Below are 20,392 nucleotides of genomic sequence, written 5' to 3'. Positions count from 1 at the left end.
TGACTTTTCCAAGTATTTTTAGAGTTCTTCTGACTGTCCTTTCATCAATATTGAACAATTTTGCTGTCTTTCTGATGGATACAGTAGGATTCTTTTCAACATGCTTTTTAAGCTTTTCTGTGAACTTTTTATCAACTTTTTTATTCGCTGGAGATGGCATTTTGTCTCTTTCAGCACTGCCACGTTTTTTCACTTTGTAAAATGTAGTTTTAGATACTCCAGAAACACGAATCACTTCACGTGCAGACAAACCCGCGTGAACCAAATTTAAAACTTCGGTTCTTTTGGCTTCCATTGTAAAACTTTTAACTAAAATGTTTTGTATTCACAATTTTATTAAAATCTAAGACGGTTATTGAACATTAATCAACAAAAATAAATTGCGGAAGTATTTTATTTACATCACAAAACCTATCCAAAAATTAGTTCGCGAATCGCTGCCGCACCCTGTACTTAAGCCTGTCATAAGACCAAATTACACTGGATTCAACTTGAATTGTTTACCCAATGGCTCAGACATTTCATTGAATGTGTAAAGCCAAGTCAAGAAAGCCCTGCTTTACTTGTATTAGATGGTCATGCCTTACATACTAAGAATTTGGAGGCCATCAATTTGGCTAGACAACATTTTATAACAATTATCTGTCTCCCACCGCACTGCACTCACAGAATGTAACCTCTTGATGTTGCATTTATGAAGCCGTTAACTACTTATTATGACTCCGAGATTCAGATGTGGCTCCGCTCACATCCTGGGCAAATTGTTACAGAATTCCAAATAACTTCTATATTTGCGAAGGCCTATCTGCGCACTGCTAGCCTCGCAACAGCAGTTAATGGATATGAAAAGACTGGAATTTGCCCAGTGAATAGGAATGTATTTTAGGAGTGGGAGTTTAAAGCGGCAGAAACAACAGAAACGCCTGCCCCTGAAAGTGAGATAACCATTCAATCACAACATCCGCCAGTGGCCAGCATCTCTAGTGATACACCCATGTTGGCTAGTGACATAAGTCCTTACCCCGTAGCTAAAGAAAGGGTGAACAGAACCAGAAAGCGTAAGGGATTTACTGCCGTGCTGACAAGTTCCCCTTACAAACAATCACTTAGTGAGAAGCCTGAAAAAAATGAAAAGACAAAAGGAAAATCAAAATTGAAAAAAAAACTTTTTTCAGCCGAAAATAAAAAGTCAAAACAAACAGGCGCAACAATGACGAGTGCGTTAATGGTTGATAATGACACTCCATGCATATACTGTACTGGCTTATTCTCGGAAGATGGCCAAGGAGAGCAGTGGGTTATGTGCCAAACTTGCAGAAAATGGGCCCACACAAAATGTGTAGGGGCTGATGAAGACGAATTTAAATGTGATTTATGCGTTGACAGCGATTAAAAATTGAAACTCTTTTTTATTGATCTTTTCTTTTTTTTGTAATATTAAAGCTGTTTTTTTTTTTTATACAAATTTTTGTTTTGTTTCATTGATTTATAAGATCTTGCATAACTTATTACCATCCTTAGCTGACATTGATCAGGTGTCCCATATTACCCCACCCTTGAGGGTAATATGGGATACCCAAACATTTTCTGTTTATTAAATTTTCTCAAAGTGTATTGAAGCTTTTAGACTCATCTTTTACAGAAATGATATTTGATAGCTATTGAAACTAACTGACTATTAGCAACAACATTAATTTTTAAAATTTCATTTTTATAGGTCGTTAAAATTAAGTATTCTATATTACCCCACTTTCCCCTATGATACATTTAAGCATATATTTATGTGTATTAAAAATATGATTTGTTTTTAAATAACAACTTTTTCTTCGTTATCTTCGAAAATCAGCATCTCTTCATTTCGTAAATTTTCCATTCTATTTTGTTTTTAAAAAATACTTCAAAAGAGACGTGACCGTATTAAGATAAAAGAATTTTTACTTGAGTTAGCAAATTTAAGTTTTATTCGGTTTTGTAAAAATAAACCTGATTTATTCTGGTGTGACATGGATAATAATTTAAAAAAAAGTTTAAATTGAACACGGTTTTAAAAGCGAGTGTTATTAAAACTCGGTTTTGTTAGTCTTATTTTGTTAGTTTTATTATGTCTTCTGGCGATAAGACAAGCTTATATCAACTACTTGCTCCAGCTATAATTTAATTTTTTTTTAAGAACCAATATTTTCTAATGGCGAAATATATATAAAAAATTAACTAAACCAGGTTTATTTCTTTTAGTCAAAAAAACCAACTCCACTAAAGTGCTGTGACTATTAGAGGTGATGGCAGCTTTGCTTTTACATACGCCCTATGACAGTAACAACAAACATTACTTCGTCGCTTACACAAAATTCATCGGATCATATCAACTAGCAATGTGACTGCATTCTACTTATCCTCCATCCATGTTATTTTTCTTGCAACTATCGGGAACAAGATTTAGAATTCGTTTTGGTCTATTTCTGAAACGAGATCGGAATCGGGGATAATTCAAGATTTCTTTAATTTGAAATTTATCAAGAAGAGTCTAATAACCTATGCAGTTTTTAAATTTTAATTATTTTAAGGCAGAAATGCTAACATCACATAACAAAATAACTATTTTAAAAAGCTACATTTAAAATCAAACTTTTTAAAATTCTATATGTTCTATTAGATTGTCAAATAAAAAGAAAATGCGATATATTGCTTCTTTTATGATAAAACCTTTAATGAGGTTGATTTCTATAAAGTCAGATTGCATAAATTAATTTTTCATAGAATCGTAGTGTTGGATTTAATTGATTAAAATGTCTTCACACGTTTAAAATATCAAGATTAAATATTAAAAAGAAAAAAAAAAATTAACTTTTAGATTCAGAATATTTATTCAAATTATTTTTATCTAAATTGAAAATAAAAATACTTTTAGATTTCTTCAGAATTGAGACAGCGGTCAAATAAAAATAAAATTCCGGGATAAGATTTGATCTAAATAGCCTCGATCTTTCGGGATCACAACATTCAATTACCAAAGCCTTAACGTTTTAATACTTGAATGTTGAGAGATTCAGATTTGCGACAAAATATCTTGGAGCATGCTCTACTGCCAGACATTTAGTGGTAAAAACTGAAATTTTAATTTAGATTGTGAATTTTAAGTCCTTGGAAAACCTTATTGTTTTTAGAGAGTAAACTATTGATGTTCAGTGCTTCGGCCCTCCTTGATATATATAACGATGTCACTTTTTTCTTCAGTCTTTCTTCATTCATTCCACAAATATTTTCTGGTTCTCATCGCGGTTACCTGTTGTAACAACATTGCAATCCTTAGAGCAAGTTGAATTTAGTCGACCACTACGTATTCTGAAAAGATAGCTCACAGTTTACCTCTATCCTTGTTACCGAACCCCTAAGGCAACTTTTTTTTTTTTTTGTCGATTTCGGGATCAGAACAAGCATTAACGTTTGTTAGGTTATTAGCCGAAGTGAACAAAAATTTCCCTTAGGAGCAAGTTATTGACAACTTTTCGAAACACTTCCAGTAATTTTGATAAGTCAAATAGAATGTTCTAGAAGTTCCTGGTAAACTTGATACGTTTAAATATCTATATCCAAAAATTTCGTTTAATTACAATTGCTCGATAAACCATTTGCATTTAAATATTTCAATCGAATAATCAGTTTAAAAAACTTTTTGGTAAAATCGATTGTAATTTTTTTTTGTTTCACTTGATTTAGACTTAATTTGGCGAGCTTAGTTCTCGTCGCAAGTGTTTAAAAAGCTCTAACTCGTTTTGCTAGAATTATAAATTTCCCTTTGAAAAAGTCGGTATCAGTCAATTAAGAATTTTTGCAAAGGGCTCGATCAAGGCGTTAGTTATGGAAACTGGTATGCAAAAAGATTTAGACTCAAGCGCTATTTAGAATTCACTTTATGACTCAAGAAAGTTTGAATTTTTTCAAAAGCAATTTCTTAAAGACATGATTAACCATCTTCAAAAGAGTTATTTACAATATGATCCATAGACTAACAGTTTGTAATCTTGTCTTTATATTTACACGAGACCAAGATGCATAGAAGCTCTTAAAAAGCGGTTTATTTAAAAAATGTCGTCACGAGATTAAAGGTAAAAACAAAAAATCGCGACTTCGTTCGAAGCTCCATAAAACTCTATTAACGCTGACTCAAAAACTTGTCTGTCGAAAGTAAAAACTTTCCACCATCGAAGTGTTTCGTTTTTTCCAAAAAAAACCTATAACACGTAAAAACGTTAATTTTTAGGGGTTACTAGAGTACAAATGCCATTATTAAAGCAAAAGTAGTAGTTCATAAAACTAATTAACTGCGAAACGTTATAACATTCGACTTGGTACGCCTATTGTACTACTTTATTAAAAAAAACAAAAAATTGTTACTGTTTATTTTACCTGAGAATAACTAGGTGCGGATTGTTAGAATGACTCGTTATTTACAATTTGTTTGCAATAAATATAAATTTGTTATTAAAACGAATAATAAAACCATTTTTTTAAACTTAAAACGTAAGGTATGGATTTAGATCAACACAGCTGACGAGCCCTACAATTTTCAGATAATAGCTTAAAAAAATTATAAATAGAGAAAGTATAATAGAGGAGAAAAAAATTTAAAAAGATAAAAGTTTAAATGTTTCAAAGGCTAAAGATAAAAAACTTTACATAGTGCAAGCTAAAACTTGACAAAGATCTATTTTATGTAAAAGGAGTGCTTTTTCCATTCCTTTTCATACTCGTGTTCTTACATCCTAATAAAACCTTTTCAATAGAAAATTTTTTTAAACTTGCGTTATCTGACTTTGTTAAAGTTTTGCTTTTGGAATGCTAATTTAAGTTCTTCCTATTTATCTTTCATGCATCATATCTAGATTTCTTTGCATCATATCTAGATCTTTTTCATGTATCATATCTAGATCTTCTTTTTTGGTTCTTTTTTCCATAAAACAACAGCCGAAACTCCTAGATATTTATACCTTTAAAAAACTTTTACTAAATTTTTTAATGATTATAGTAAAAAAGTAATAATAATAATAATAATAATAATAATAATAATAATAATAATAATAATAATAATAATAATAATAATAATAATAATAATAATAATAATAATAATAATAATAATAATAATAATAATAATAATAATAATAATAATAATAATAATAATAATAATAATAATAATAATAATAATAATAATAATAATAATAATAATAATAATAATAATAATAATAATAATAACAATAATAATAATAATAATAATAATAATAATGATGATGATGATGATGATGATGATGATGATGATGATGATAATAATAATAATAATAATAATAATAATAATAATAATAATAATAATAATAATAATAATAATAATAATAATAATAATAATAATAATAATAAATATATTTTAACCGATAGGGTTGGCTTCTTAGGTTATTTTGATTATTTTAAAACTTAAAATATCATGATTAATTGGAATCTGAAATTTAATCATGAAATAGATCTAACAGCCATATTGTAATATATATCTGGTAAAAAATGAGAAAGCAATTCATGACTTCAACTATGAGAGTAGTAATAAGAAAAGGTTACTTGAATTAAGGGTGGTTTAAAATATCAATGAAAAGACATCAGGAAATTATTTATCGCTCACTCAAGGGACAAAAGTATTTGTTGATTTTCTTCTGAAACAAGTGTTATCTCAGTCTCGATTTCCAAAATGGCGGAAAAATCGGACTCGCATAAGGATTCAACTCTAAAAGTAAAAGATCCTTTAACTGACGAAGATTATTCCTCTACCATCTCAGATTGTGATGCACAGAAAAATTCTGCTTGTGCACAAAGCGATGATGTTAAATCTAAAAAAGCAGGTTCAGAAGATCAGAAGAAAAGAAAGAAGAAGATAGCTGAAAGCACTGGAGATCATCATAATGATGATAATGATGAACCAATAAACACAACGTCTGCCCGTGAGATTCAAAAGGTATTTCAAAAATTAATTATTTCCAGTGACAGCAAACTGGAAGAAATAGCAAAAAAGAAATCATTTGTTTTTTGGGAAACACAACCTGTCCCTAAGCTTGGTAAGTTTATATAATAATAGACATGAATAATTATTTTTTATTATTGTTTTTTACGTTTCTATTTTTAAAAAATAACTGGTTAGTGAAAGAAAGGGAAAAGAAAAAAAAAGACTCAGCAATACGATTTCCTAATCAACAATTGGATTCCTTTGCAATATGATTTAGCAATTTGATTCAACACTGTATGACACCTGTATGTGTGTAAGAGTCATAAAGTAGCTTAAGTCATTTTTTTTTCACTTGATTTGAAATTTTCTATACCTTTAATGAAAAAAGTGAACAAATAAATATGTCTTTAAAGTGTAAGAATAGATCTTCATCCATAAATTTTTTCTGAAAAATTTATAGCTCAGGAAGTAACATCAGCAATTGTTATTGAATTGCAATTTTAGCTACAATTATCAATAAAACAGTTTTGGTTATCAGCCACAATATTTGTTACTTTATGAAAATTAAGTTAGTTGTGTTTTTTTTTAATTTAAGTCTTTGACTTTTTGAATGTTTCTAAAGTTTTTTTCTTTTTATTCAAATAAGGTGCGATTAAGTTAAAAGCATGCAAGCATTCACATATTGGAATATATACTCTAATTTTTTTGCTATTTTTAAATATGTGTTTTTAAAGTTGTTTGATAACTGGTACTATAATAATTATAGTATTATCATAATAACTGTTGTACAGTATTGGCCAATTTAATGAAATCAGCCATAAAAGTCAACAAAATATCACTTTATTGTGCATTTTTACTAATACACATCACCTAATACTTAGTATGTCCTCCCTCAGCATGTATAAGTAATGAAACATGATTTGGTATAGAATGAATAAGTGTCTGACACATACTCTGGATTTCTACATTATTGGACCATATGTTAATGATGGATTTATTCAGCTTTTTTTGTGTGCATGCAATCACAAATTCTCAACCTAGTTTTATTAATAGACCATAGATTTTTGATTGGATTTAGGTTTGACAAACTCCATGGCCACTCCTATGTTTTAATGTTATGGTCTGTCATTTATTTGATAACTTTCTTTGAGGTATGACAGGTAGCCAAGTCTTGTTGAAAGATCCTGGATGTTTAGAAAGTGCTTCATCATCTCCTGTACCAGCTTTTGTTGTATGATAATTGTTGTTCAGTTTCTATGTTGTCTAGCCCATACCAGATGTTTCTTCTTAATGGCCAATATCAACAACTGATTCTTTAATGGCATTTAAGCTGATCTTCCAGCAATCAACAGGTCTCATCTAACTGTTCTCAAGCTCATAGCAGTCTTATGCATTGAAGAGAATGTTTTCAATTCACATTTGTTATCTTGGAATCTCTAAAGCTCTTTTGTAGTAGAAAGTGATCATCTCTTGTATTGGTCAGATATTTGTATCCACAATGACCTTTTCTCTGCAGTGTAAGCATCCCAGTTTCTTACAGTTAGAAATCTAATGGTAGACTGTAACTCTTTATATTCTAGCAATTTCTTTCTGACATTAACCAGTATGATTGGATTGAGTTATGATTTTAGAATATTTTTGTGGAGTAATGTCAATCTTTGTTCACCATAGAGTTTTCAATTCACCTAAAGCAATGAATGTAACCAAAGTCATAACACAATAAATCAGTGATTTTATTAATATGGCCAATACTGTACTATGTATAACTGTGGTATTATGTATAGTTATAGTATTATCTATGCTTAAGCTGTCACTTAGAAGTTTTAGTTAATTTTAATTATAATAATAAGCTTGGATTTCCCTATGTATAGTTTGCTTTTTTATTATTTAAGATGAAGTTGTACCTGCTAATACAAATGAAGCAGTTGAAGGAGATAAAGCAGAAATACGACAAGAGCCATTTACTTTACCGGCTGGTTTCGTTTGGGATACAATAGTTATATCTGAAGAATCTCAGGTAAGAAGTAAAAAGTTTTTGATTAAAAAGAAAATTTTTTAAGAATATTTTATACAAAAAATGTTTTATATACTTTCTTTTGTTGATTAGCTAAAAGAACTGTACACTTTGCTTAATGAAAACTATGTAGAAGATGATGATAATATGTTCCGATTTGATTACTCCCCACAATTTCTTCAGTGGTAAGGAAGTTGACTTATATAATCATTATCTTTTGTTTAAAATTTAGAAATGATTAGATCTTCTAACTTATTTGAAATGTATTTGTTTATATAGTAGAGTGTTTTTAATATAAAAAATATGTAATTAAGTTAAATACAGCTAAGTAAAAGAGTAATTACCAAATGATAAGTAAAAATTAAATGTTTGTTTAACAAGGTTGCTAGCTATTATTTGTTAGTTTGAACCTAATTTTGGATTTTCTGTTAATTTTTAAATACATTGTTCCATTATTTTGTTATTGGGGCATTCCACGTCAAGTGGAACCACCCATCCAACATCACCGACTCGGATTTTGATGAAAATTGGCTCACATGTTGGGCATATGGACAGAAGAAAAACATGTAAATTTTTTTGATTTAAGTCAATTATTTCCTGAGATATGACCTTTCAATGTTTTGACCTTTTCACTTGACCTTGGTTACTTAAAATGTCATAACTTTTTTGCTATTATACTTAGGAAATTGATTTTGGTGGCAAACAGAAGCTCTTGCACAGACAAACAAATTTGTGTTTATACAAAAAAGTGATAAGTTCAATAGAAAAAAAGTTATTGGTCATTTGTTCATTTGACCTTTAACCCTGGTCGATGGCAAAGGTCAAAGGTCATAATTTTTTTTTACACATTGCTTTTTCTATTGTGGATGTCCCATAAAAAAATCTTTTTGGGATTCCCATAAACAGCTTTGGGATTAATATAAAAGTATAAGTAGGTTCTAAAAATTTAATATTTATATTATGTGATATTTATATTATGTGATGTTGGATGGGTGGTTCCACCTGAATGGAATGTCCCTATTAAAGAATTTCTTCACTCCTTAATTTGACTGTAGAAAGTATTTTGCAGAACAAATATAGGGTGGGGGTATTGTGCTGATATACTATTTGTGGGTAAAACCAAATCAACAGCAAATATCAAATAATTTGTTATATATTGTTATATTATATATCTTAATATGATATTTCAAATGTCTTACCAAATGATCTAGATATCTGTTATTTTAACCTTAAAAGTCAACTTCTTTTCAACCTTAACATCAATTACAATTACAAGTATTTTTTTAGTGACAAATTCTCAATATCAATTAAAGTTGTTTTATCAGTTCCTCTCAGATCTGTCATGCCTTAAGCTAATTAAGGCTATGTTTCTTATAACTATGGTATTATATGTAGTTTTTCCTTTACTTTCTCTTTTTTTAATTATTTATAAAATATCCACTTCTTCTTCCATTTAGATTTTTAAGAGACTCAGCCAAATCCTCTAGGTTCAATATAAGAATCTCTTCATTTATGCTTATATCTTCAATGACTTTTTAAATGCCTGTTTTTTTTTTTTTTATATAAGCTTTTCTTATTGCAACATCAATGATTGCTATTTGAAAGCTACTTTTAGTTGCAATCATGTCCTTTCAAGCTGGAGTTTTTTTTCTACTCCTGATTTGAATTTCCTTAACAGATTGTTTTTCATAATCAGATGTTTTCATTGACATTTGTAAATTCACGCAAAAATTTCACTAGTTATCAATTTTTATAAAAATTGAGAATATCTTTATTGCACCCTACTAATGCAGCAAACCTGTTGTTTTTTTAATTATTTATCATTGAAAATGTTCTAATTAATCAAATATGGTATCAAAGATATTTATGGATTTTAAATGTTAATCATTTAAGCTTTAAAACAATTTTAAAAATGTTTAACAAACAATTTATCTTAGGGCATTGAAACCACCTGGTTGGAAATTGCAATGGCATTGTGGTGTACGTGTTGCTTCTAACAAAAAATTGGTTGGTTTCATTAGCGCTATACCTGCACATATAAAAATATATGATAAGTATGGTGTGACTTTGTGTTTTTGTAAAAATTAAAATCCTTAATGTCAATCATCAAACTTTTACAAAGTTTTGTTTAAAAAATGATACATTAATAAAGCATGATGTGGGAAAATAAATTTTATGAAAGTGGAAATGAATAGTTTTTTGAGAACATAATTTTTTGATTCTGGTTGAATTTGGCAGGAATAACCCAATTGATGATCTGTTTTTTGTTTAAACAAACTTCATGATTAAAAACAATATTTTTTAGGACAGTAAAAATGGTAGAAATAAACTTTTTATGTGTGCATAAGAAGTTGCGTGCCAAGAGAGTTGCACCTGTCTTAATTCGTGAGATTACTAGAAGAGTTAACTTAGAAGGCATTTTTCAAGCAGTTTACACTGCTGGTATTGTTTTACCTAAACCTGTTGGTACTTGTAGGTAGGTTTTTCTATTCTTTTCAAAAAAAGATTTGAAAAATGTTTGAATATACAACACTTCACTCTTTTCCTTTTGAATTTTTAAATATACTTTGTTACACAATTTTAGTAATTGATTTATTCTTAAAACATTTCTAACATTTTTCATAGGTATTGGCATAGGTCAATAAATCCAAAGAAATTAATAGAAGTTAAATTTTCACACTTGCGAAGAAACATGACTATGCAACGAACTATAAAGCTTTATAAGCTACCAGAAGTAAATAATTGTTTTTGTTTTATGATTGGAATTCTCCAACAATGGCCTTTTTTTTTTTAGTCTAAAGTTGTATAAGTTTTTTCCTGCTGTGAGTTTCATACAGGTTTTCTACTTCTTACCAAGATTTTTTAGTTTTAAAGGAAAGAAAATTTTTATAAAGCTTTTTTCTAGAATACTAAAGCACCCTTATGTCCTTTAACATCAGCTGATGTGAAGAGTGCTTATAAAATAGTCTTTGAGGTAAGATTTGTGATCAATGTAATTTCTCTATGTTTTTCTCTTTTAACTTAACTGTATATATGCTGTTTGAACCTCTTTTTTCCTCCATCTTGAGTGAATGAAAATCATTCAATAATCAATAAAATTCCACACACATTCATTTTAGATGTTGGATTACCAAATGGTATCAGTTTTAACTATGACCAGTTATAACTGGCTATAATTATTGTTGCTTCTAGCTCTTAGGGGTGGCACAATACAGCCAACAATTGCATTATTTTTGGCTCTCAACCTAGTAATAAATTTTTTAATAATATAGCTTATTTGCAACTGTGTATGGCCCAGTTTTACATTATGTGTGTTTAGTTACCAAAGATCTATAACAGTATAGTGAAATACAAACCAGTTGTTTATCCAGCAATCTCTCTTTTTCTAATGTAAACTATTCAAATTGTTCACATTTTAAAAAACATGGCTTTTAAAAAATGAGAAAGCAATAATTAGTGCTACAATTTCAATAAATTTTGGTTGGTTAGGTACTTTTTTACAACAGATAAGTTCAAGTTAGTGTCCTTGATTTGCAAAGAATTAATTGCTGAATACCAGAAACACAATATAAAAGAACACTTTAAAACTAAGCATGTTAAAACACATGGTATTCTGGGGAAAGCAGAAAAAACTATGCCAAACTCTTGAACATTGGATATTAAATCATTAGAGTGGACAATAGAGTAATGGAAAAGGGAGGAACTAAAGTGAACAATGTTGCATGTGCTGTGCTATGAAGAACTTCTGCTGTTGATTCAAAGAGGTAAACTTTTCAGTGACAGAGAACTGATAACTAGCTGTTTTTATTTATGCAATTGATGATAAAGCCAAATGAACAGAAGAATTAATAGACATATACAAGGGTAGGACAACTGGAAATGATTTATCACTTGCTATCAAAGAATTTGTTAAAAGACTTGACAAATTTTTTGATAAATTAGTACCAGGAAATTGAATAAGATGAAAAAGCAATTGCTTTCTATTTAAAAAATCTAAAAAAAATGAAACAAAAAATCTAAATCTGATTCGACTTCACTGCTTTATTCACCAAAATAAATGTAATAAGAATATATATTTTGTTTTATTGAATAAAAAATAGCATTAAGTCTAGTACATTGAAAAGCAGACATCATTTCAGGGATGGCAGATGATGAAGCTCAACATGGAGACTTGCTTTTTTTTCTACACAGATGTAAAAGATGGCTGTCAAATTGTCATTCTTTCTAACTCTTAAATATTTATGGGTGCTTTTTTTTTTTTTTTTTTTTTACATAAAATTTTTAGTTTTACTCATGTTGAGGTTTTTTTCATTAAAAATTCAGAATTAGAATTTCTAACTGTGAGATGTTTATCATTTAAATATTAAAACTTTTGAAATTGTGTACATTTTCTAATAGATTTTTTTATTTTAATGTTATTTTAGTTTTATCTATTTTTTTTATTTTAATTTATTTAAGTTAATCTTTTTTTCTTATTATGTGAAAGATGGTTTTTGGTATTTTTATTCACATTTGTTAATAAAATCGTTTTTATTGCATGGTATATTCATTTTTATTGGGTGGGATAATATTCTTTTAAATATTATATTCTTTAGTGTGTTTTTGACTTTACTTGTTGAGAAATAAAATTGAAAAATGAGTTTTGAAGTAAACCAGACAACAACAGGTGTAAAATTTTGGTAAATTCACTGATATAAACTCAATGATTAGTTGGAAATGTTAGATATGAATCAAATCAAAATTAAATTATGGGCTGAGAAAAAAAACTTTAAATAAGCTGTTTGTAAACTATGTTTAAGTGAGTTAAAACACAATTCAATTGGTTTCCAAGCTCTTTTTACGCATTCTTCAAAACCAAAACATCAACAAGTGTCTGATTTTCAAACAGAGCTTGCCATTTTTATATCGATTCAAAAACAAAGTCTTTAGGGAGAAAAAAAAAGTTGTAAAGTTAAAATATTCTACTAATGGTCAAGTTTCAGCTGCAGAAAATATGTCTGTTTAAAGTCACTGAGAATAATCTTGTTTCAAAAAAGTCTCATGTATTTTTTAACCTCAATCTCTCCTGCTTTCATTTTGATGTTTGATGAAACAACTTCCACACAGCAAAGAAAAAAAGCTGCAGGTGCAAAAAGAAAAAAAATACTAGCATGTGTTTGATAATTGGGATATATATATTAATTCTCAGAAGACTGGTATTTAAATTCAAATACAAGTAAATTTAAAAAAGTAGACTATTAATGGGATTATGTGTTTTGAGGTAACACTGAATATAGAAAAACTAAGTATGGATTTCTTCATAAAGTTTTAAAATGCTGTTTAACACTTTAGAATGGTTAGTGCAGAGCAAAGTTCATCAGGTAATAAGAATACATTGACTTCAGAAAGAGTAAAATTAAATGATGATGAATTACTGTTTTAGTATTGAAGGAGTATACAAGAAGTTGTTGTGGCACACAATGTTAGCCAGAAGTATTTTGGAAACAACAATAAATTTTTATATAATCTACCATTTAAATATGATGTCACTACTTTTATATAACTTACGATTGGAATGATAAATACTTTTCTGCTTTCTTATTTTCTTTGGCCTAACTTTCTCACCATGAGTTGCAAAATGAATGTGTGACCCCTTGTTTCTTTTGATCACCATTACACATAATGTTGATGAGTTTTTGTTATTCAAACTGTTCAAGCAAGGATTAAGTCATTGACCTGTTACATCATGAAAAAAATACAAACCAGATAAATTGTCTTCAAGAGGAACAGAAATTTTGAATATGGTTTAATATAAATGTTGTGGCCACTCCTGTGTCAGATGACATTTGTATGTACAATCATGAAAAGCATGCAATAGCTTTTGTGATGCTGTTATTTAAGTAATAGAAAACTCAGTTTACTTGATACTTCAAAAGTTTTTAACAAGGCTTCCTTTAAACAGCTTGCTATTTTAAAAACATATACTTAGGTATATGTTCTTATAATATATTATATTATATTTTAAGAATATATAATATCTGAAAACCAGTTACCAGGATGAACTATAATTAGCAATAATGAGCAAACGCTCATATCAGTTAAGCCTACCCTTTATATTGTATTATTTTATATTAACAGGAAAAAATGGAATAATTATCAACATAAATTATATTATGTGAAATTCATTGTCTTTATAGCTTCCATTCACCAGTTAATACCAGAAAGATTTTGCCTCCCTACTATTCATTAAAGAATAAAGAGAGTCGAAATGTTTTCCAGTTACATCCACTTTTTTTTTTTAGCAGTTTTAAAAAAGTGTAAATAACATAAAGTGTTTAACTTTTATTCTATTTAAAATTGAAGTTTACAAAAAATGAGCAAATCACATTGTTTTATTTAATTTTTTACTTGATTGAGTTATTGAAGAAAAGTCTATGAATCATTTACAAATTGCTTACTCTGAATTCTAATAACACTCAGTTTTATTAAATATAATCTTAAAACTAATTGTTTTTTAAATCTTAGTATTTGAAAAAGTTTCATCTGGCACCTGTTTTTACAGAGGTATTTTATTTGACTTGGACTTTTTTTTTCTTTCTATTTTGAACTAACAGTTGAGAATAAAAAATTAAACTTAAAATTTAGTGGTTTGTATTTTTAATTTTTTTTTTTTTTTTTTGTATTCTGAATGAGCTCAACCTCTTCACTTTTTCTTTAGGAAGAATTTGTACATTGGTTTTTTGTATTCTAAATGAGCTTAACCTTTTCACTTTTTCTTTAGGAAGAATTTGCACATTGGTTTTTGCCAAGAGAGGGAGTTATTTCTTGCTATGTTGTAAAAGTGAGCTAAATGTTATTTTTTATTTCATTAAATTCACTTAAAATATTAACTAAAGGGCTTTAAGATAAATGAACTAAAATTATTTACTTTGGTATTATATTGACAGATTAATTGTTCATGTTCAAATTTAAATAATTGTTAATGCCATTTAAACAGAAAATTCTATTAAATCATAATTCACATTTGTGTTCCAACTTGTGCATATGAAAGTGACAACAATTTTCCATCAATCATTATGGAAGACATTTAGCTTTCTTGCAGTGAACACAATTTTGCAATTCTACATCTTTTCTCTCAAAAAACTCTCCTCTAAAAAAGTTTCGCATTCAATTTGTAGTTCACAAAAATACCTCAAATACGTTCATAAAAAACCACTCAAAATGTATTTACAAGAGTTTCTAGTTAAAAGTCATTAACACAAGAAAACTATGTAATGTCAATTCTTTCCACCACTTTATGCAATTGCTCCCATACAATTCTTTCCCATACTTTATGTAATGTCAATTCTTTCCCCTACTTTATGTAATGTCAATTCTTTCCACCACTTTATGCAATTTTAATTCTTTCCACCACCTTATGCAATTTTAATCCCATGCAATTCAATTTAGAAGGTTTAACAGGTGTTTTTTGGTAATAACTGGGAGTATACAAGTTACTAGCATAGTTTAAAAAATGGTTTTTCACGTTTGTTTGAACTTTTATATTTTACACTTGCTTTTTGCTAACATTTTTACACTTTTAGGATAAAGATTCTGGTGATGTTACGGATTTAGTTAGCTTTTATCAACTTCCATCTACAGTAGTAGATCATCCTAAATATAGTTCTTTGAAAGCTGCATATTCCTTCTATAATGTGGTTACAAAACATGATCTTACTTCAATAATGAATGATGCTCTAATCCTGGCTAGAAATGTAAATTTAATTTATATAATACTTGCTATTTTGATATAAGCTTTAAATTATCTTTATGTTATAGGATAGCTTTATCTCCTGCAATTCTGGTAAAGATTGTTTTAAAAAATATCTTAATATTTTTCATATTTTTTGTTTTATTTTTTCAGAGTAATTTTGATGTTTTCAATGCATTAAACTTAATGGAAAATGAAGAGTTTTTAGAAAAGCTGAAGTTTGGCATTGGAGATGGAAATTTAAACTATTATCTTTACAACTGGAAATGTCCATCAATCGAACCAGCAAAGGTAAAGTTGTAAAGCAGATGGTTTGATAAATATTTAATTGAAATTCAGTTTACTTTGAAAATTCAGTTTTTCAGGCACTTAAGTTCTTTGATGATTCAATGTTTGTGTTTTTCTACAGTGTTTTTCTTTCTTACTAGACTGGGCTAGTGTTGCAGTAAAGTCATCTCAAAGAACGACTCAAACAAATAAAGAAGACTTGTTTAAAGTTCTATGTTTTTGAAATAGCGGATAGTGAGAATGAACACAACATGAATGCTTCAATATTGAATTGAAAAGGCCTGTTGAAAATATCTTATTTTGTGACGGATTTTTTAACCTTAGAGTTGTAATTTAAGTTTCTCAGATTTTTATTAGGTTTCATTTTTTAAAGTTATAACAAAGTTATAAATCTTGTTTGTTGATCATGATGTTTGTTGATTGTGATGTCATAGTTTGTTTGATTTTTGTTTGAAAACCCAGGAAAAATTTTTTCATTTTAATGTGTTTTATTAACAGTTTTTCTAGTGAAAAAAAAAAAAAAAAATCATAAAGCTAAAACAAATGCTAGTAATTCTGGTAATATTTCAAAAAACAGAAACTAAATTTTTTTTTTTTGCTTTTATTTTGTGATCATAAATTATAAAAAAATTGTTTTGTTGTAATGTATCATTTTTATTTATTGGTGTGATCACCATCATTATATCTTGTCATTCTCTCCCTATAATATTTTTTATTATTGAGATTGTTGCTGTTGTTCTTTTGAAATAGATAAAATGGAAGTTTGTTAGAAATTTTTATTTTGCATTTTATCTTTAAAAATGGAAGTTTTAATTTGTATTACATATACCAAGAAAAATATTTTAATGTGCAATATAATGCACTCTCATATGAGTTTGTTCTTTCATTTGTTCTTTGTTGCAAACTTTGCACCTTTACTCAGCTTTGCTATGCCTTATTAATCGTAATGAAAATTTAAATTTCAGATACTGCATAGCATTAGTTTATTATTAATTATTTTTGTAGAGACATTTTAAGTCAGCTGTTTGTGAATAACTTTTAAAGGGATATTTGTAAATATTCCCAGATTTTGTAACTTTGTGTTGCAAAGTTTTTCAAAAAAAATTTTTTTTTTTTTTAGGTCTTTGGTGATGAAAGTATCCAGAAATTAAATTTATAATTTTTATCTTTAGCAATGTTTATGGAATGGTGTTATATCTTTTTATTCTTGCAATGTACAATTTGTGTTCAAAAAATCTCAAAACCAAATTTTGTTGTTTTTATAATTGAAAATATTGATCAAATTACCAACCTTATAAAACCAGAAGCAGAGTTTAACAGATTTTCAAATGAACTTGTTCCAAATATACGCCAGTTGCTAAATGAAAGTATATCATTTAAAAACATGTATGGAGAGTCCTCTAGTGTATCAAGCTTTGCTTCATTTTTAACTGGAAAACCAGCTGTTGATCTTGGAATTATAAGAGGAAAGCTGCTACCTTTTGATTCCCTACCAAGTCCTGCAAGTAGTGGAGGTTTAAGTGAGTCAGAAGAAACCATTCCTAAGAGATTGCGTGCAGCTGGTTATAGAACATGGTTCAGCGGGTATTGGAAACTTGGTTTAGGTCAAACAGGAGCAATTTTCCCAATGAATCATGGCTTTGATACATGGTTTGGTATAGTGCATCCAAATAGTGAATGGTGTCATCGAAAGAAGCAAAGTAGCTTGTCATTATTATCTAAAAGTTCATTCAACCCTTATGTTAATCTTTTTTATAAAGCCTCCTTTTTATGGGCTGTAGTGATAACATTTCTTACAACAGTGATGTGGCTTCGTTTTATTATGCTACGTTTGTATATTAATCTTTTAATATATACATTTGGGACCTCTATTGCGTTTTATATATTGCTGCATTTGTTTATTATGCAACGAACAGCATCTTGTGTTTTATACTATCATGATGAAATTTATCAACAACCATATGAGATGAATAATTTAACTCTTCATTTTACACAGCATTCAACAAGACTCATTGATGTAGTAGCAGAAGTGTCCCCATTCTTTATGGTGTTAAATTACATGAATCTAAGGCCTCCTTTGTTCTCTTCTGGGTTAATGGATCGATCTAAGACATCTGATCCATGGAGCAATGCAATAATAGAATTAGATTGGAGCATAGGTAAAATTATGCAAAAGTTAGAGGAGGCAAATGTTTTTGACAATACTGTTATAATCTTAACTGGTAATAGTGATTGCAAAGACCTTTTATACAATGACTATTTAATGAAAGGTTTTGAGAGGACAGGAGAGAATACTTATCGACAAGTGGAAGGTAACATTTTTTATTATTTGTAAATTGTAGTTTACAATAAGATATAAACAATATTTCCTCTAAGCTGGGTACATAAGCAGCTGCCTGCATAAAAATCATATTCCGCCCACCATAATTTTTAGGTATCTATCAATACTCCAGATAAAATAGTTTTTTGAAGTTTTTCATTATAGTTAGAGTTAAGTTATTACTTATTGAATTGAAATGATTTTATTTTTTACTCTTTTTATTAAACTAGTCTTGAATGTAATATAAAGCACATATATGGTTTTTTTTCCTTGTATGTTTTTAAATAAAGCTGTATTTAAAGAAATTATTTTCGATAATTATTTCTTAAGTTTTGCAGAAGTTCTTTAGAATTATAATGCAGTTTCACTTGGCATGGTTTTAAATAATTAAAAAGAATGTTGGTCATAAACTATTATATATTAAGGCTAAACATTGTTTTAAGAATTTTAGCTGGGTTTATTCGTCAAAACTTCTTTTCTTTTTAAATATTCTTTTTACAAATAAATGTCTCAGTCAATGCCACAAGAAAGTAAACCATTACAATAATACAATCTTGTTTTTCTTCTAGTGGAAGACCAAATGCAGTGGAACTGTTTGAAAGTCCCGTTTTACATAAAAGATGTGACTGCTACTAAAGCAACAAAAGTAGTCAATAATATACTTTCTATTCAATATGTATTTGATTCTCTACTTGATATTGCACATATACCTCTTGAAGATAAATTTCTTTCATCAAGTTTTGTGAGTTTGTATAAAAATGACTGTTGTGAAAAAACTTTTAATGTTTTGAATGATCCTAACAGATTAAATAGGAGTTTAAATGAAGATAACAAAAATGAAATGCATCCACGTGTTGCTGAATCCAGTAGTTTTACCTGCAGTAACCATTTTGAAGATAATCAGCCATTTTTATTTCATTATTTTAACATTTATCGACCAGTGTTAATTACATACAGAGGGAGGTTTCAAGTTATTTACTCTTCTATAAGTATGACCTTATATTACTTAAACTAAAAACTAATTGTAAAAACCAAATTCCATTTTAATATAAAAGTTTGTTAGTCAAATTTAAAAAAATACAAAGAATTTGTTTCAACATGTTTAAAGAATCTATTCCTTTTTTTTCTTAAAATAAAGCATTCAAAATGTAACAATATGAAATTTTATTTCTTAATGCTATATATTTAGTTTGTATAAATAATATTTAGATAAGAATGCTATTCAAAAACTGAGTTATCCTGTTCTTATGGATTTAAAGCAAGTTCTCTCCAACCAAACAGATGTAGCCATTCTTGAAGAAATTTATCAAAATGTTTCTGATGCATTTGCTGCTCATTTAGTCACTCGGCAGAATAAAAATTTATGGTCATCACAGTTTGAAATGCCTGTTTATCCATGGTTACTTCCTTGTGCTAATTTTCCTTATTGTGAAACTTTAAATATGGTGGATAGTGACGATTTTTCTGAATTGCTAAAGGTGGATACCAAGTAAGACTGAAGTTATGGAATCAGGGAATAAGACTTTAATATTCCTACTTTTTTTTATTTGTGTTTTTATAAAAACACTTTTATCAATATATTTTTTGTTTCTTTTGTGGTATTTGTAGATGTTTTTATTAAAAATAAAAAATATAGTTATTTAAGAGTATTTACAAAAATGTATAAAATTGAAAAAGTTGTAGATGCATATTTTAAATCTGGAATATATTTTCTTCTGATGCTAAATGATTTTCGTAGACTTTTTTCTTTCCCTTCCATTATGGAGTTTACATATATTGAAAGAAACTATTAGTTTTAAGTACAATTGTAAGTAAAGTAGTAAATTATTATATTTGTTTATTGGTAGTGAAATGTTTTTATTAGCAACTAAATATACTGTTAAATGTTAATAAAAAAAAAAACAAGTCTACTTTCTATATTTCATAAAAAATTTGTTTACTTTGACTTTTTTTTTTTTTTTTTTTTTTTCTTCAATGACAGATGAGCTGTTTAAGTATACTTAATCTTATTATGCAATTGATGATGTAAATAATTAGCTCAATCATAACTTTAAAAATTTT

General features: G+C 28.1%; 2 protein-coding genes and 1 pseudogene across 3 annotated transcripts; all 3 read left to right on the top strand.

Moving 5' to 3' along the window:
- The window catches only part of LOC149887157 (uncharacterized), a 563,485-nt pseudogene that overhangs the window by 349,259 nt on the left and 193,834 nt on the right, over positions 1-20,392 (top strand).
- Positions 5,611-16,879, top strand: LOC145189702 (glycylpeptide N-tetradecanoyltransferase 2-like). The gene is made up of 12 exons (XM_090089819.1): positions 5,611-6,092; positions 7,873-7,997; positions 8,088-8,179; positions 9,932-10,048; positions 10,300-10,470; positions 10,620-10,728; positions 10,900-10,968; positions 14,499-14,537; positions 14,755-14,814; positions 15,557-15,727; positions 15,877-16,014; positions 16,152-16,879. Exons 1-12 carry the CDS (start codon positions 5,729-5,731, stop codon positions 16,170-16,172), a joined length of 1,476 nt encoding a protein of 491 aa, XP_089945945.1. The 5' UTR covers positions 5,611-5,728; the 3' UTR covers positions 16,173-16,879.
- On the top strand, positions 16,879-20,057 carry LOC145189700 (steryl-sulfatase-like). Of its 2 annotated transcripts, none has more exons than XM_080066351.2 (3): positions 16,879-18,323; positions 18,901-19,320; positions 19,541-20,057. In XM_080066351.2, exons 1-3 carry the CDS (start codon positions 17,186-17,188, stop codon positions 19,822-19,824), a joined length of 1,842 nt encoding a protein of 613 aa, XP_079922477.2. In that variant the 5' UTR covers positions 16,879-17,185; the 3' UTR covers positions 19,825-20,057. The 2 variants fall into 2 exon arrangements, with proteins under 2 accessions (XP_079922477.2, XP_089945944.1); XM_090089818.1 differs by having other exon boundaries at positions 17,109-18,323; positions 18,901-18,977; positions 19,541-19,784.

This window comes from Hydra viridissima, unplaced genomic scaffold, assembly GCF_058129835.1.
Source record: "Hydra viridissima isolate aposymbiotic clone 2 unplaced genomic scaffold, HvirCarnegie_v1 scaffold_6, whole genome shotgun sequence".
NCBI lineage: Eukaryota > Metazoa > Cnidaria > Hydrozoa > Anthoathecata > Hydridae > Hydra > Hydra viridissima.
Note: the sequence above shows the minus strand (reverse complement) of the source record. Positions and strands in the feature narration are given on the sequence as shown.

Coding starts and splice junctions, on each gene's coding strand:
- LOC145189702 (XM_090089819.1), top strand. CDS start 5,729: ATGGCGGAAAAATCGGACTCGCATAAGGATTCAACTCTAAAAGTAAAA. Junction 10,969..14,498: donor CTTATAAAATAGTCTTTGAG/GTAAGATTTGTG, acceptor TTTAAATCTTAG/TATTTGAAAAAGTTTCATCT. Junction 14,538..14,754: donor TGGCACCTGTTTTTACAGAG/GTATTTTATTTG, acceptor CTTTTTCTTTAG/GAAGAATTTGCACATTGGTT.
- LOC145189700 (XM_080066351.2), top strand. CDS start 17,186: ATGTTTATGGAATGGTGTTATATCTTTTTATTCTTGCAATGTACAATT. Junction 18,324..18,900: donor TACTTATCGACAAGTGGAAG/GTAACATTTTTT, acceptor TTTTTCTTCTAG/TGGAAGACCAAATGCAGTGG. Junction 19,321..19,540: donor AGTTATTTACTCTTCTATAA/GTATGACCTTAT, acceptor AATAATATTTAG/ATAAGAATGCTATTCAAAAA.